The sequence below is a fragment of the Aythya marila genome, assembly GCF_965140915.1.
Source record: "Aythya marila genome assembly, chromosome: 10".
Classification (NCBI taxonomy): Eukaryota; Metazoa; Chordata; class Aves; order Anseriformes; family Anatidae; genus Aythya; species Aythya marila.
Window position 1 is genome coordinate 9,083,519 of NC_139051.1, and position 16,356 is coordinate 9,099,874.

Sequence of the window (16,356 nt, forward strand, 5' to 3'; positions counted from 1 at the left end):
GATGCTGCATCCATCCCACCCAGGGGGACACAAAGGGACAAGGCACTGTGGGGGTGAATTGTGTGACCACAGGCATTTTCCCTGAACACAGGCACTGGGAGGAGACCCAGAGTGGGGCTGGGCAGGAGACAAAACTCTTCTTTCCTTCCTCATGACGCAGGAGCCTGAAAGCAACTTTCAGCCCAGCCCTGCTACAATCCATTGCTTTTTATTTGCCCTTCAAACAGGAAAAGCAACTCTGAGTGTAGCTCTTTTACAGATGTGCTATACCAAGAGGCTGGCACCAGCCTCTTAGCTCTGAGCACACAGGTGCTAAGCGCACGCCAGAAGGAGAGACTTTGCCTTAGAGCAACGGGACGGTTTCCAGGAGATACCTGCACCACACTGTGACCCCAAATTTCGAAGGTAGGAACGGGTCCCCACAGGTGGCAGTGCTGTCCCCTCCATGGGGGATGCGGCAGCAGCAGAGAGGTGGGTGGGCTTGGATAGGAAATGGTTTGTGCTCCCACTGCAACTGCTCCCAATTCATGTGGGTGAGGACGCTGCACCTTCTGGACAAAGCGAACCATTTCTGCTCAGTTTGAGTATTGCTCCCAAAATATGTTTCTCATTACAAATGCCCACAGCTGCATCACAGTTGCCCCAGCACTGATTTTATAAATTTGGGGGACGTGTCGGCTCATCCCAGGGGAGAGATGTAGGCACAAAACCAGCCCTTGGTACAGTGTGTGTATTGTTGTCATTTTGTTTTGTTTTGTTTTGTTTTGTTTTCCCCTTCACTTTCAGATTAAAAGAAGATTTTGCTCCTGCAGGTGTCTCTGACCACACAGCCCAAACCTCAGGCTGTCAGTGGCATTTTGCAGTCAGTCACTAGTGTTTGAAACTTACCATGCATCATCCCAGAAGGAAATGCGGCAGGATTGTGACTGCACATCCACTGCTTGGGCTCTTGCTTTTCAGCAGAATATGAAAGAGTGAGTTAGGGAGGAAACTGCAGTTCACTGTAGTGGCAGTAACATTGAGTAGCAGGGAATAACCCAGAGTGTGCAAAACCAAGCCAGTTTATTGACACCACTATCTCTAATGTGACTTTGCAACATCAGGGTGGGACCAAGCACGTTCCTGACAGGAATTCCTGCATCTGTGGTTTGCTTAGTTACTGATCTTAGTTACTGCTAATACTGCTTATACATGCTAAATATGCCTGACAGAGCAATTAATTTTTCATCTAATATTGGGTTTTCATGGATTACAGCCATCCTTCATGGTATTTCTCCTTGCTCAGGGTAAAGTGTGACCTGTGACAGCCCCCTTGCTGCACTCCCCCACCATGAGGGTGGCAGGTAAGGATGAGGACAGACATTTACTTTTCTCAGTCCCATCTTCTACAGCTCTTTATGCTGATTTCTCATTTGCATGGCTCCTTTCAAGCCCAGCTACTCTGACCTTCCCTTCCAGTGTCACCAAAAAAAAAAAGGCCTTTGTATAAGCATCAGGTTTTTTTAAAAAATGTGTAGATTTCAGCCTGTTGTATTTTTCCCGGTGAAACCCTCTGAGGCTGAGACAAGATGGCTATTGAGAGGTTCCTGCTTCCATAAGAGCCATTCAGTTGCAATATAAGTGTATTTTTCTACCCTGTTTCCATGCAGGACTGGAACGTTTTGCTCCGATGAGTGTTGCTTTAAAGCCAAATGCCAATCACATTTGTATTAGCAGCTGCTCAGCTGTATCTAGTGACTAATTGGGGGACAGCAGCTCTCCCAGCGCTGGGAACATAGGAAATATTTGGATTTACATAGCTTTCTAACTAATTATCAGATTTACTTCAACGCAGAGAGGAGCATTAACAGTGCCTCCCAGTAGAAGGGTAATGCATATCAGAGTATCACCACTCACTCTGGAGACATTAATTAAGAGATCAGAGTCTTTACAGAGGATGAAAAAAGGAGTCTTAGCTGCCTTCCCATGCCACACGGGTCACCCCGTGCATGGGCAACCTGGGGACACACGGACCGAGTCCCCACCAGCCACTGGGGATGTTCCAGCCCTGACCTGCTCTCACCACCTCCTCTCCCACCTGGCAGGCGTCATCCGCTTCCTGGCGCTGTTCGCCACGCTGCTGGGCTGCTGGTTCATCGCGCAGACATACTTTGAGAGCAGTGGAAGGTCCATCAGCCTGCGGAGCTGGCTGGGTGAGGCTGGGAGCATGCGGGTGGTCCTGGGTTTGGAGCTGTGTCCCCCAGCTCTGGTTATCCAGGCATGGAGGGGACAGAGCGGTGGGAAGCGGCTCTGGAGAGCCAGCTCTGGGGATGCTCGCAACCGTGGGGAGAGGGTTTGGAGAGCTGGCAGGTTTTGGGGTGTCTGACCACTCCTTTGGTGTCCGCAGGTGCCACCGGCAAGCCCAGGAGCAGTGAGTACCGCTCTTGTCTTTGTCTTCATTGCACAACACAGCCCCAGGGGTAAGGGTGATTGTGGAGGCATGATAACTGCTCTCGAGGGTTCCTCTCTCAAGGAGAATTTCCCAACCTCCAATAGGGAGAAATTTATATTACTGCACATAGCAGCGATGCCTTTGGCAGGCAGAAACACCCCTGAGCCACGTGCTGTAGGAAGTAAGTGAGGGCCCCATGCGGGCAGCAAGGCCCCAGGCCCCACCCCAGTTGATAATAGGGAAACTCGGGGCAGGAAACCCACAAGGGAAAAGCCATGAATGGGTGCCCTGGTGCCCTGTGCCATCTGCCTCATGCACCCTCTGTTCACAAACAGAGCAATGCCCGACAATGGCTCATCCTATCCCACCCCAAGCCCCATCACAGTAAACCTCATATACACAGATGGCCCCAGCCCCAGGAGCTGGTGTCCCCCTGCCCACAGCTCCCTCCTCCCTCGCAGGCCAGCAGCTGCCCCAGAACAAGTGCGGGAACCAGCGGAGCTGCCCCACCAAACATTTTGCCTTCAAGATCATCAGCGGCGCCGCGAATGTGGTGGGACCCTCCATCTGCTTCAACGATGAGGTGTAAGCAGCTTGGGGGGGGGGGAGGTGAGACACAGAGCAGCCACAGCTTAAAAAGAGCGAGTTCAGCCTCTGCCGAGCAGAGTGACGTTTGTAGTCAAACAAAATATGGTTTTCTTTGCTACTGAGCCTGGGGATGTTTCCGTCTGCCACATCCCCATCACACTCCTTTACCAGCATCTCCAGGGTGTCCCTGCACTCACTGGTGGTCTCTGCTTTCCTTCCCAGCCTCATGAGCAACGTGAAAAACAACATCGGCAGGGGCCTGAACATCGCCCTGGTGAACGGTGAGTTGGGCTGGAAGCACAGCCAGGGTCTATTCACAGCCCGGGAGGGAACAGGGCACCGGGGCTGGTGGCCAGGCAGAGTGTCAGGGTTTCTGGACAGCCAGGTTTAGGGTGTCATCCACCAACATGTTCGTGCAGGGCTGGGACCCAAGTGAGCTTCTCCGAGAGACTCAGCCTCACTGTGCTCTGTTTTGAATTTCAAACATTCAGGAACAAGCGGGAAGCCCCTGAAAACAGCCTCCTTCGACATGTACTCCGGAGGTAAGCACGGTGGTTTTGGTGCCTGGCGGCTCACAGCCAGAGCTCACACAGGCACTGCAGCCACCAGCACTTCTGCTGCTCTGTTGTGTATTTAGTGATAAAGTCCGATGGACTTTGACCAGCCAGCTCTGGTGGACAGTGTAAACATGGCTTCCCTGAGGTCCTTGGGCCTGGACACCTTGTAATGCATCTACATCTGAGCTGGGCTTCTCACTCCTTTTCCACAAACGTAAAAGCCTGAAAAACAAAACTCCACTAAACTGAATAAGCTGGGGCAATAGAGGCCTGAGAGAGGCTGCTTTTTGAATTCAGTTACACTGATCCTGACATGTTGTGGCTTTCACCACCCTTTCGGAGTGCTGGTGGTGGGTAAGCAGCTGCCTGTTCCCTGCCTTGCCCAGGGGGCAGTGACCATTGCGGGGCAGGCACAATGCAGGCCCCAACCCCAGTAAGGTCGGGCAAGGGGAGCAGAGTAAAGCCCACATCCCTGCCCCGCCGGCTTCAATCACTTTTCCTACGAGCAAAAAATGCCCTGAGCAGGGCAGCACTCACTCACAGCCTGGCTGATAATCCCACTGTCCTGGCTATTACCAAACCCCGAAGTTATGGCAGGACCCCTCAAAATCTCATACTTAAGAAAACCAACAAGGTGCTTTTGATTTACCACTTGCCTTTTGAGACTTTCCAGGGACCTGTCACTGTGCTTTTTGGTTGTGAAACCCATACTTAGTAACCCTGGGGTTTTGAGAAGAAACACCAGCACCATGAGATTTTCAGCAGACTGCAAGTGCGATCCTGCTGTGAGTGGCTCTCAAGCAGGAGGCAGCAATCGGCTCCTGTGCCACTAGATGGGGCATTGGACTCGAGCATCCCGCACTGCAGGTGCAGGATGAGGAATAATTCCTGCAATACGGCCAAAGCTGCTACAACGAAGCAGGCAACTCTGCAGCCCTGCCTGCACGAAACCCAGGCTCGCTCCTGGTGTTGGGAAGCAAATTCATATTAATGAAGTCTCCCAGCTAGTGAGCAACATTTAGTAGCAAATTCCTCCTGTGGTTATGTGGCAGCAGGAAAGCACCCAGTGCTCAGGAGAGCCCAGCTCTGGCCAGTGGAGCACAAGACAGGGATGCCACATCTAACAAACCATTCCTCACTTTGCCCCCGACCCCAAACCTTGGCTATCCCCAGCACTGTCAGGGTATTTACCACTGACCATGCACATCCCTGCTAAATCCCTTTTCTTTTTCCTAATGCTTCCCTCTCCCAGTCGTCCAACAACTGGAGACCTTCCTTCAAGAGATCAAGGATGGCACTGTCATACTGGTGGCCACCTATGATGACGCTGCCACAAAGTGAGTTTGTCCCTAGCATCAATGCCTGGCTGCCCCAAAACCAGCAGCCAGGCTGGAGCTGGGGGTGCTGCTGCCTGCTCCTCTCTTGCAGCCACATGTTGCCAGCAGCAGCACGGGGGCAGGAAGGAAAAGCCACCCAGCACCACTCTGATGACTTCTTCCCCTCTCTTAGGATGAATGGCAAAACACGGAAACTTTTTTCAGAACTGGGCAGTAGCTATGTAAAACACCTGGGATTTCGGGACAACTGGGTCTTCTTAGGGGCAAAAGGGCTGCAAGGCAAGAGCCCCTTTGAAGAGGTACGTGGCCCCGTCTGCTACCAGCTCTCACCCTCTTTGTAGCACGTCTCACCCACCTATCTGCAGAAGATGTTGGCCAGCGATGTTATCTGCAAGCTTGCCATGCTGCAAACTTGCCCCATGCCACCAACCTCCTCATTTATTTTCTCTCTCATTTTCTCCTGCAGCACATCAAAAACGACCAGAAAACAAATAAATACGATGGCTGGCCTGAGCTGCTGGAGATGGAGGGCTGCGCCCCCAGGAAGCAGGATTAGCAGGGACGCACCGGTGGCACGCCTGCATGGACCCCAGCAGGGTCCCATGGGGACACCAGCTCCCTGGACTCTCTGCAGACCCCCAGCCCAGCCACACAGCCCATCGGTGGCTGCCTGCTCCCAGAGACTGGCGTTTCAGTGCAGGGACACGCACTGCTTGGAGCAGCGCTGTGCAAGCAGCTGAAGCATGCAAGCGAGCAAACTCCTGGCCAGGCTCCAGCCAAGCTGCCCTAGCCCATGGCCACAGGACCGTTTGGGGTATTTTATTTTTCTGTCTTCAAACCAAAAACTTTGTGAGAGGTTTTCTATCTGTTTCTTAAATAATATGTATATAATTATGAAACATTATATTCTTGCTTCTATTTTCAAGCATAATCCAGCTTTTTCCCATAGGCATGGCAGTACCAGGCCCTCTACCACATGGCACAGGGATGCTCTGGCCCAGGTGGTTTCCACTGCCAGCCCATTTCTGTCCCCTGCAGCCACGATAAGGCCAGGCAGCCTCAGGGATGGCTTTCTGCAATGCAGGTCCATATTTGCAGACCAAAATATTTCCCAACCAAGCCAGGCAGAGCCCCACAGGCCACAGTCCAGTGCAGTTCCAGCCAGGAGCTGCTGGGGAAGCAGCTGTTCCCAGCAGCCTGGGTTACCCATCATCATGGATTTTTTTGCATCATAAAAAGACATAAAATTTCCTTTGGTTTTATCCATTTATATATTTTTTTGCCCGTTCTTTAAAGCAAGCCAGTGGTTTTGCAGACAGCAAGGGGGGAACATTTCTGCTGCAGCTGTGCAGTGTGACACAGGGCTATCAGGAACAGCCTCCTCAGCCCTCAGACTGCAGGGCTTGCCCCAGCACAGCTCCTAACCTGCAGCTCGCAGCAGTTACCTGAGCCCATGGGTCACCCCAGGGGGAGCAGGCAGAAATGGGGAGCACAGACAGGACAAGGGATGCTGTAAGGATGAAACCTTGGACCCAAAACCCTACACCACCAATCAGCAAGGCAACAGGTTTTCCCTAAATAAAGAAAAATCATGAGCAAAAATAAAATAAAACCCCTGAACAAACATCACAGAGGAATTCCCCAATAGCTGTAGTATTTTATCCAAGCTTATCCTCCCGCGCGTTTAACGTGCACCTGACCATGCTGCGGGAAGCCTCCACCATAAATCGATCCCTAAATCTGCTGCGGCAGCAGTGGTTAATCCCAGGCGCTGAATCATCCATACCCGCAGCAGCAGCGAGAAATAACACAACGTAGCAGACACAACAGCCCTCACATCACACAGCCCCACTGCACTGCCAGCATAAATATGCCAACTATTTTAAGCCCCCTCAAAGGATCTAGATTTGCTTGTAAGCCAAGCTGAAAGCAGCCTAAAACCCATAAAGGCTGCTGCAGAGGGTAAAGCAGCACCCCGCATCAGCTACAGCACAGAAAACAAGCAGCCCCTTTCAGCTTCAGGAAACTCTTCCTGGCCCTTTGCAATGCACGCTATTTTGGCTTTAAACCAGAAACCTTTCTAAAGGAAATCTATGTTTCAGCATCCTACAGACAGTTATAAGTAGCTCTAAGTCCATTGCTGAGCAGTTACTAAGGTACACCACAATTTTGGATAAATAGGGAGAGATAAAGTGCAGCTCCTGTGTGACCTTCAGCAGCAGCCAGGGCTCTGAAGAGCCATTCCTGCCGAAGTTAGTGCACCCTGGTAAATAAATCAGAGCTTTTCAAAAGCCCCAAAGGTTACTGGAAGAAAGGACCCGTTATAAATATGACTTTAAGTGAGATAATTATTTAGCAAATTTAATTTGCACAGTTTTTAAAAAGGATTTCAAAAGGGTGGTGGATGCAGGGACAGCAACTCCCAGGGGAGTTGTTTTCTCAGTGCCCCAGCATTTGGAAAGCTGCAAGTCTGCAGAGTTGGGCTCGGTGCCCACCTGGACAACCACTGTGCCCCCCTACCCCAGTTTTTGCATCCCCCAGACATCAGCAGCCCTGAGCCTGGGCTAACCTGGGCTCACCGGGGGCATCTGCAGGAGTAGGTCTGCAAGATAAGCGATGCCTCAGGAGCCAAGAGCTGGGACGCAGGTGGGCAGTGCAGGGGCTGTCCTGCCTTATTTTTAGTGTACTGATTTATTTCAGCAAAACACCAAAGAACCAGCTGGGAAGGATGCCATGGGCGAGGACTGACGGGTGCCGGGGCCCCGCGGCCGGGCGAATCCGCGTCCTGTGACATCTTGCCCTGTCAAGTGCAATTACTGTAATCTTCCACAGCCTCTCAAAATACGGATCCTGGCTTAGAAACCGGGCATCCGCAGCATGAAAGCTGCCTTTGTGCCCGGGCAGAGCCTGGGTGAGCGCCAGCCGTGAGGTGCACGAAGAAAATGAGTTCTCCACGTGCTGGGAGAAAGGAGGAAAAGCAAGCCTTCCCGCCCGGCCCCGCTGCAGATGGGCTGGAGCTCGGCTCCCCACGGTGGCAGCCGGGGCAGAAGGAGCTGCGTGGTGGTCTCCTGTCCCCCTGGGCGTAGCGGGGCCAGTGCCTGCAGGGTGCTGCAGACGTGCCGGACCATGGGAGCGACCCACGGGAAAAAGGTAATGGGGAGGTTTCGTCACAGGCTGAAGTGGTGGTGGGTTTAGGGAGAAGGCACTGTCTGCTCACGTGTGGCTTGTTTTGCCCCGCGCGTGCTAAGGCGATGACAGAAGCTGGGGATTAGGGGGAAGGGACCTGCTCTTAAGTAATTCCACCTGATGGGCTCAGCGCTGGGGCCCTGCCAGGGCTTTCAGGACAGCGAGGAGGGGATCAGAGCATGGCAGTAGGACAAAGTTTGGGTTTCTGGGGAGAAATGTCTGATTGCACCCGTCAGCCTGCAGGCTGCGTGCTGCAGATGCAGCACAGAGGAAGCCCCCATGATACACCCGCAGCTCAGCCTTGGCCCCAACTCCCCACCTCTGTGCTCCTGCTCCTAACTGACCCAAACCAGGGGCAAGCAAACTCCCCTGTAGCACAGGATGCTCATCTGCTGGCACAGGCTGCACTCCTGCTATCCCTGGTGAGAAACTCCCTGGAGGTCAGGGCTGTACCCATCACCCCTGTGGCCCCTGGAGACACCCTACGCACGTGCCCTGTGACACCCCCGAGTATTTTTTGGGCTGTGAACAGCTGCCAGCTTCTTCCCGAGGCAGGGGTGAGCTGGGCAGGTTGCAACAGCACCACATGCATCTGCTCTCCTCCAGATGCCCCAGGAGAGAGGCCACAGAGCTGCAAAAGGAAGCAGGGCTGTAAGGGTCAAAGCCATACGGAGGTGGCTGGAGACAGCCATGCCATAAATGTCATTAGGTGTCACTTTGCTTTTACGTCTGATGACGTCTGTGCCTGGAGATGTGTCACCACATCTCCAGGTGTCGCCACCGTGTGCCCACTCTGCTTTAGTGTCTGGCTCCTCTGCAGCTTCTCTCCCAGCTCCGTCCCAGAAATGCCCTCGTACACCACACTAGGTCAGGAAAAACTGGCAGGTCTTTCTGTCTGAGTTTCTTACCCAGTCTTACTCAGACTACAAGACACTGTTTTAAGAATGTGTATTCAAGTTGTCAAGAGCAATACCAGGAAGACGTTCGTGCTTTCACCTTGTCCAGACTCCAGCAGCAGCCATCAGACTTATGATGTCCTAAAGGCTTCAAGAAATTGAAACTTCTGTTCTCTCCCTTCACCCTCTATCAGAAATTGCAAGTGAAATGTAAATGAAAATCCCTCAAAGAATGAGAGTTAGGCTAGGACCCCGATTAGAGACAAGCAGCATCCAGTGGCCCAAAACTGTCGCCAGCTCTCCATCCGTCTTAACCCAGATTCCCTCCCAATTGATAGAAAATGAACTGACCCCCTAGCTTGAAAGTCCGTGAAATTGCATTCCCACTATCCTAGGGAAATAATCTCCAGCAGCTACAGTAACTGGAGTAGAAGACTTAGTTGTACCTTTGATTTTAAGCAATGCTCAGCATTTGACATCACACAGCCCAGCAAGGACAGCAAATCCCTCAGGGCTGGTAAACACCTGAATGTAAGATAGGAATAAAACAAAGCCGGAGTGATCTTGGCCCCTCTCACACTTCTGCGGAGCCAAGGCAGTAATAAACTTGCAGAAAAGCTTTGAGGAGTTAGCCTGCGTGCCGTGGGAAACTGCTCCAGCGCCTGATTTAGTGAGAGCTTGCAAACCAGTGAGAGAAAAAATCCTCCCAGCTCGGCCTCCTCGTTCACGGCAGACACAGTCAGTGCAGGGCAGACACTTCGGGGTGATGCTCCCCAGCCATGGCAAGCCTGGCCTTTGCCACAACAGTCCTGGTCCTCCCCTGCAGCCCTCAGCATTCCCAGCTCCTGCCCCAGAGCCATGGCTTCCCCAGGAGAGGGCTTTGGGGGTGGGCTCTGATCTTCCCCCTGAGCAATAATTCAAGAGGGTCAGGAGCAGCTTTGTGGCTCTAGCAAACACCAAGCCCATCCCTGAGGACCTTGTCTCACACTGTCCTGGCCAGCGCTCCCAAAACCCAGAAGGAGAACCAGGGCTGGCGATGGACCAGCAAACATCAGTCTATCTTCCTGTCCCTCAAACAATTGCCAGCTACAGGGGGTGTCACTCACAGCCCCCCCATTTCCCCGCTGCCCATCAGAGATGCAGATGCTTCAGCCCAGCTCTGAGGCACCCCCGGGACTCCGGATTAGGGCAGCCCCCCCCAGCAGGGGCTGAGCTCTGCCTGCAGCTCATCCCCAGCCCTCTGCTCACGTGGCCATGACCTCCGGGCCTTGGCGTGCTTGCAGGGCATTGCTGCAGCCAGGGAAATAAGCTGGTTAGGTCAGGCTTGGCTCGGAGCCACCTGCTCAGCGCTCCCAGCCCAGCCCCACTGCACTCACGGTGATCTGTGCCATCCTCCTGATGTCTTTTGCCTGGTACTGAACAGGCTTCAAAACCTTCCCCAGGGCTCTCCCCTTGCTGGCAGCCCTGAGCAGCTTCCAGGGATGGGCAGGATGGCTCCACCTCCCCTAGACCCCTCGCAGAAGGTGCACAGAGGGGACCACGGGGGACCGGGGAGCGGGACCAGGGCCAGTGCTGCCCCATTAGCAGTCTGGGCAGAGCCCCTTTCAAGCTCCGAGCACAGCGGCTGTCCAAGGGGCTGGCAGCAGAGGATGTGGAGCACAAGGCAATCCCCTGCTCCGCAACAAAAGGGACCGGAAAGGTTGCCAGCGGGGTTCCAAGGACATTCCTCCTTTCAAAGGCTGCAGCTGCTCCCAAAAACCTGTTCTGGCATCACCACCACATCATGGTGCCCTGCCTGGGTGCTTCAAGGAGCTGGGGCAGCTCATGGTGCTGGTTCCCTGCCCGCAGGACCCTCACTGCTCTGCACAGCACCAGCCTCTCCTCTGACCCCAACCAAACCCACCTTCGAATAACCCTGCAAGCGCAGCCTCTCCCAAAACAGCTCCCAGGGCAGCCAGGGTTTGCACATCAGCCATTTCCCCAGGGAAAGTTTTTCTGTCCCCAAATTCCCAAGAGTGTCAGTTTACACTAATGTCAGATGAGCCGAGATTAGGAGAGCTTTACTCTGCTGCTGGTTTAAAACAACAAGAGGCAGCATGCCAGCACCAAGGAGAGCCCTGTTTGGCGCAGCAGCACCTGGCTGCCCACGCTGGAAGCCGGGGCTGGGAAACCAACCCCTAAACCCCTCCGTGTGCACTGCAGGGGTACGGGACAGCACCCCTGGGGGCTGCAGGTGCTCCCCCAGCCTGGCCTTCTGCCATCACCCACCCTGCGTAAGAAGTGCACAAGTAGCTGCACTTGATGGAGTTTTCTCACCAGCAATAACACGCCATTCACACGATACTAGAGGTGAAGGCTACAAAAAAAAAAAAAAAAAAAAAAAAAAAAAAAGATGAAAGCTCTGAATGGATGAAAAATCTGGTTCTTGCCATTCAAGAGCTTGGAAACCCTTATCCCAACTACAAAAATCCTGGGCCCTTAGTTTGGAAAATGCAGAATCAAGTTAGGCAAACAAGAGGAGCTGTGTCTGTGGCTGGCAGAGGAGAGGTTTATAATGAGAAGGAAAAGGGTTGCTCCATGCCAGTGCAGCAGAGCACGGGGAGCAAATGGCCACAGAGGGGACCAGCACAGTGCCCATCCTGGCATGGTGACACCAATCACACGAGGCCAAAGCAGGCAGCCCCAAGGCCAGTTGTTTTGTGGCACTGGCCCCAGGAGCAAATCCAAAAATCAGATGGTAGTTTGGATCTGTGATACCTCGGTGTCCTGCAGCATCACACTGCTCAGGGAAAGGATTTGCCATGTGCTGCCTGCAGTTAGCATTGGTTCAGAGGGACGGGAGCGAGAGACGATAACTTGGTACACCAGAAAATTTCCTAAGTGCCTAATGACAGGAGGAAGATATTGATGAAAAGCCCATTTCTAGGCAAAATTAACACATTCCCCGAAAATAACAGTTGAAGCTCATCAGATGCTTCAAACACCTTCAAGCTTCATCTTCTGTGTGACACAGCACAGGCCAGAGCAGGGGAACTGGGGCTGGTCCTGAAACCTCCACAACACCCCTTTAGGATAGTTTTAACCTGCCCCATCATCTTCTTCTGCCCTTTAAGGCCTCACAGGTGGTGACAGCTGAGGGCTCTTAATAAGCACAGACACTGCTCTGGGCTTTGGTAAAGGAGAGGAGAAAATAAATAATGTGACAGCAACCCTCCTGGGGTGCAAAGGGCATGGGAACAGGTGTCTGCACCCCACACCCTGTCCTTGTCCTTGTCCTCACTGCGTGGGCATCCCCGTGAGGTGGCTCTGACCTGCAGAGCTGGCTGTGCTCTGCAAGGAGGGTCTGAGCCGCACCACTGGGAAGTTTTCACCAACTTGAGCCAAAAAACAAAAAAAAAAAACACAGAAAGGCTTGTCTGGCAGTGGTGGTGGCTGGCACGGTGGTGCTTGCCATCTCCAGCACCAGCTTGAGCCACAGAGGAGCTCAGCATGATTTGGGGCACACGATGCAGCGTGGAGGGAGGAGACCGGGAAGATCTCTGTGTGGAAATGCAGCAGCTGCCAGGTTCGGGATGGCTCAGTGGTCCTCAAATAGAAATGGATTAAAGCAATTAAAGGCTTTGCTACTTTGCTGCTTCCCTATGCTCCAGGGGGTTCGCTCGAGCAGCACCTGCTGCTTTCTCATAACGCCTGCGATAACAGGGACATTTCGCCTCTTCACCCGCTGCCTCCTCCGTTCGCAGCCCAGCAGGTGGCATCTGCCCTTGCTGCAGGTAGCAGCCAAACCTCCTCCCTTGTGGCCCCTTCCCTCCTGCCCCTGTTCCTTACAAACCCCGTTTTCCCAAGCTAAGGGGTCACAGCACTGTCCTTGGCCCCTAACCTGCAGTGCCTGGGTGTGACACAGAGCAACAATGCCACTGCAGCTGGCACGGCACCACAAGTAAATGTTGTCCCTGTCACTCATGTGGCATAAGCCTCACTCTCTGAAAAAAAACATTCTTCAAGGCTTTTTATCGTTTCTTAATGGTCTCTCTGCAGCATGACAGCAATTCGTTCCGAAACTGTCGGAGCCCCTTTGTGCCAGTGACTGATGCTCTCCCCGTGCAGTCAGCAGCGTCCCCAGAAATAGCAGCCTGGTGCTCCACATCATCAGTGGAACCAAACCTACTGCAAGGGGCAAAAATAAGCTCTTGAGACAGGTTAAAATAATGGTTTGGTACAGCAGAAGTGCTGCTTACAGCACTCAGATGGGTTGGAACCAGGCTCTGTGCATGGCAAGACCCCAGAGCAAAGAGCTCTGAGCTTCAGGGGACGCGTGCCTCAGGGACAAGGCAAGGTGTCAGGTCTGGGGGCACCATGCCGATGGGTGGATGGACACACGGCTCCAGTTTGTGCTGGGGAGATGCCAGGAGCCTCCCTGTGCCCTTCAGGGGCCTGAGCCCAGCCACCACTCATGCTCATTAACCTGCAGGAAATGCTCGGCTGAGGTCTGGGCAGGAGCAGGGCCTTGCGCCCAGGCTGCTGCTGGCCCACATTAGCTCCCGGTGCCCTGTTTGTGGGCAGCCCCTGAAACCGGCCTTGTTTCACCACTTCCCCGGCTGTGGGAGGGCTGGGCCTGCCTTCTGGGACCGGCCCAGCCAGCGGTGTTTGTGACAGGCATACAAAGGTCAGCGCAGCACTCATCTGTGTCAAATTGTGTTGTCTTTATGAATAAAATAACACGAAGCGCTATTCGAGGCATTTGAAATTTTCCACTTGACTCGGCAGCAGAGTGGCCACCTGGCCGGCACGCCCCATGAGCAGCATGGGCACAGCAGGGTTGGGTCCGGCTGCTTCCCATAAACCCAAGTCACAAACCACGGGTGTCCCGCAGCCCCGAGGCTGCTGGTCGCCCTCCTGAGAGTGTCTGCGTGTGTCCACTCCCAGCTCTGATCCAACCCAAGAAATGCTGCAGATTTGCACAGGTCAAAAGCCCAGGAATGAAATGTAACACCAATAACTTGATCTTTCTTAAAGCCCTTTGCAACATGATAGTGAGAACAGGCATGGCTATGGCCAGGGACCAGGAGTAACGCAAGCTCACAGCCTGGCTTGGCAAACCTGATCACCCATGGGCAGGCAGGCGTGTGCTGACCAGGACAAGGGCAGCAGGGTGCAGGGCAGCCCAGGACCACCGGGGTTTGGGCTGTCCCACTTCACTCCCACATCCCACATCACTCTCCAACAACGCTGGGTCGTCAAGAAGGGACATCAAGCTGATGGCATGGGGACCTTGCAGGGTGGCTTCATCTCTCTGCACGATGTCATGAGCTTCGTGGGCAGCAGGGAGCTGGGTTGGAGCAAGCCCTCAGTACTGTGGGAGCTCAGAGGGGCTGCAGCCAGTGCAGGCAGGTTTTTCATCCAGGTTCTGAGCTCCCCATGCTTAGCACAGAGCCCTGCCATGACATGGGCAGTTCAGTGGCTCTCAGCTGCTGGCTTGGGAAAGCTGGGATGCACCCGGACACTGACACCTGGGTGCCTGCCAGCCCCCATTGCAAACCCTGCCAAAAGAGCGTTGTGCCACAGTGGGCTGGAGCAGAGGATGGGCAGAGCCAAGCTCCCCACCAAGCATCGCTCTGCCCCTGTGAGGCAGAGGAGCTCGAACTCCAGCACTTCCTCAGGGCAGGGCCAGTGGGAAGCTAGCTATGATGCTAGGTGTTAGGACACATTGCCCTTTCCAGGACATGCTGCCCTTTTTCCTTTTGTTTCTCCTTAAAAAAAAAAAAAAAAAAATTGTCTCAGCAAGCATGTGCAACAGCTTGCTGGATGCAATCAGCCTCTGCACCTCACATGGCAGGACTTTGCAGCAAAACAATCAGCCTGACAGATTTTTGTGCATTTACATCACAGATGGGAAAAAATCTTACTAATCCTCAGAAGTTTCTTCCAGTGGATGATTTCACCAAGGTCTGGATCAGTCCCAGCTGCTGCAAATGAACACAGATAGAGCAGAATTCAGCAGTAATCTGAGATATGGGCAACAGCTTACACAACCTCCCAGTGTCCAGGAGCATGTTGGAGACATTTTCATAAGAAGCACTGGGAGCAGCAAGCAGATGCATTTGGGGCTGATAGAAAGCAGTGATAGGGTGTAATTCAGCCTATCTCTGCATCTCATGTTTTGTGGCTTCATCAGAGACAGAAATGCTGGCTTTGATCTGCCAGCTCGCAATGCGTTGTTTCAGGTCATCACAACTTCCTTCAAAGCCTCTGGGCTAAGCAATGAGACCAGTGAATCAACAGATGTGTTCATTCATTGAACCGGTGTCAGCAGCTGCTCTTACAGCATACAGACAGAGCACCTCTCTCCGAGCTCACCGACTCACCAGCAGCTTGGGCAACTTCCAGCCCTGCTGCTTCCTCCCAGAACCAGGTCTCCGGCAGACGCAGATCACTTCTCAGCCTGGGTGGCATTTCGCCCGCGTTAATACGTCTTATTTGCCATGATCTGATTGCAGCAATTTCTTGCCTAATTCATTAGCTCAGACTTTGGCCACTGTGCAACATAGATGCTGTGATGCTGCACCTTAATGGCACCTGTATCAATCTGAACCTGCCTGAAGCCATCCTCCTCTCCCTTTCCAGGATGAGGGCAATTTTCTCTGACTGCTTTCAACAAATCACAAACATGACCCAAAATTACCAGCTATCACCTTTGGTGCGAGTAGATATCAGAGCATCCACATGTAGAACAAGTTCATTCAGGGAGGCTGGCCTCAGGCTGCAGGAGAGCATCACATCCGTCAGCAGGAGCCAGGGAGGAGGATTCCTGCTCAGAGCCAGTGGTTCAAAGCAGCCTGCACCTGAGGAAATGCCACCTGTAGGCATTCCATTGCTTTAGGAGAGCTTTGCCATGCACTGGGGTCAGGGTGATACACAGGAAGTTTGGGTGTACAATAAAACAATAAAACACAGTACGATGATACTTATTATTTACATTGCTTTATTGCATTTAGCCCCACTTACAGCTGGGCTAACTCCACCTGAAGTGGGAGGTGTCCATCCTGCAGCAGGAGGGTGAAGCGGTTGACCCAGACCTGGGTGACTTCAGTGGGTCCAGAAATCTGTCCGTGGGCAGGGAGCCCAATTACAACCAGCAGCAGCGCTCCCTGCCACCCACGCTCCCCATCACAAGCTGGGAGTGGAGATTTGATAACGACACAGCCCTGGCACTGAGCTCCCCTCGGACTGTCTGCGGGGCCCAGGCACAGAGGAGCCAGTGCTAGGTACTCACTTGGCATATCTGGGATTTTTTTAATAAGAGCAGGCCCAGGGGACATGTCCACGCAAGCAGGTTGTGTGGTGACACCTCCCAGAAAGAG

General features: G+C 53.3%; 1 protein-coding gene across 2 annotated transcripts; it reads left to right on the forward strand.

The window, feature by feature from the left end:
• The first annotated feature begins 270 nt into the window (after window positions 1–270).
• Window positions 271–5,824, forward strand: FAM3D (FAM3 metabolism regulating signaling molecule D). Of its 2 annotated transcripts, none has more exons than XM_082767779.1 (10): window positions 271–405; window positions 1,286–1,343; window positions 2,085–2,192; window positions 2,387–2,410; window positions 2,893–3,016; window positions 3,242–3,300; window positions 3,511–3,561; window positions 4,829–4,913; window positions 5,086–5,212; window positions 5,380–5,824. In XM_082767779.1, exons 2-10 carry the CDS (start codon window positions 1,331–1,333, stop codon window positions 5,467–5,469), a joined length of 681 nt encoding a protein of 226 aa, XP_082623905.1. In that variant the 5' UTR covers window positions 271–405; window positions 1,286–1,330; the 3' UTR covers window positions 5,470–5,824. The 2 variants fall into 2 exon arrangements, with proteins under 2 accessions (XP_082623905.1, XP_082623906.1); XM_082767780.1 differs by having other exon boundaries at window positions 300–405; window positions 1,256–1,343.
• The last annotated feature ends 10,532 nt before the right edge of the window (window positions 5,825–16,356 follow it).

Excerpts from the sequence above, each read along its gene's own strand:
- FAM3D (XM_082767779.1), top strand. Across the intron at positions 3,301-3,510 it reads GAACATCGCCCTGGTGAACG|GAACAAGCGGGAAGCCCCTG; the intron begins GTGAGTTGGGCT and ends TCAAACATTCAG. Across the intron at positions 4,914-5,085 it reads TATGATGACGCTGCCACAAA|GATGAATGGCAAAACACGGA; the intron begins GTGAGTTTGTCC and ends CCCCTCTCTTAG.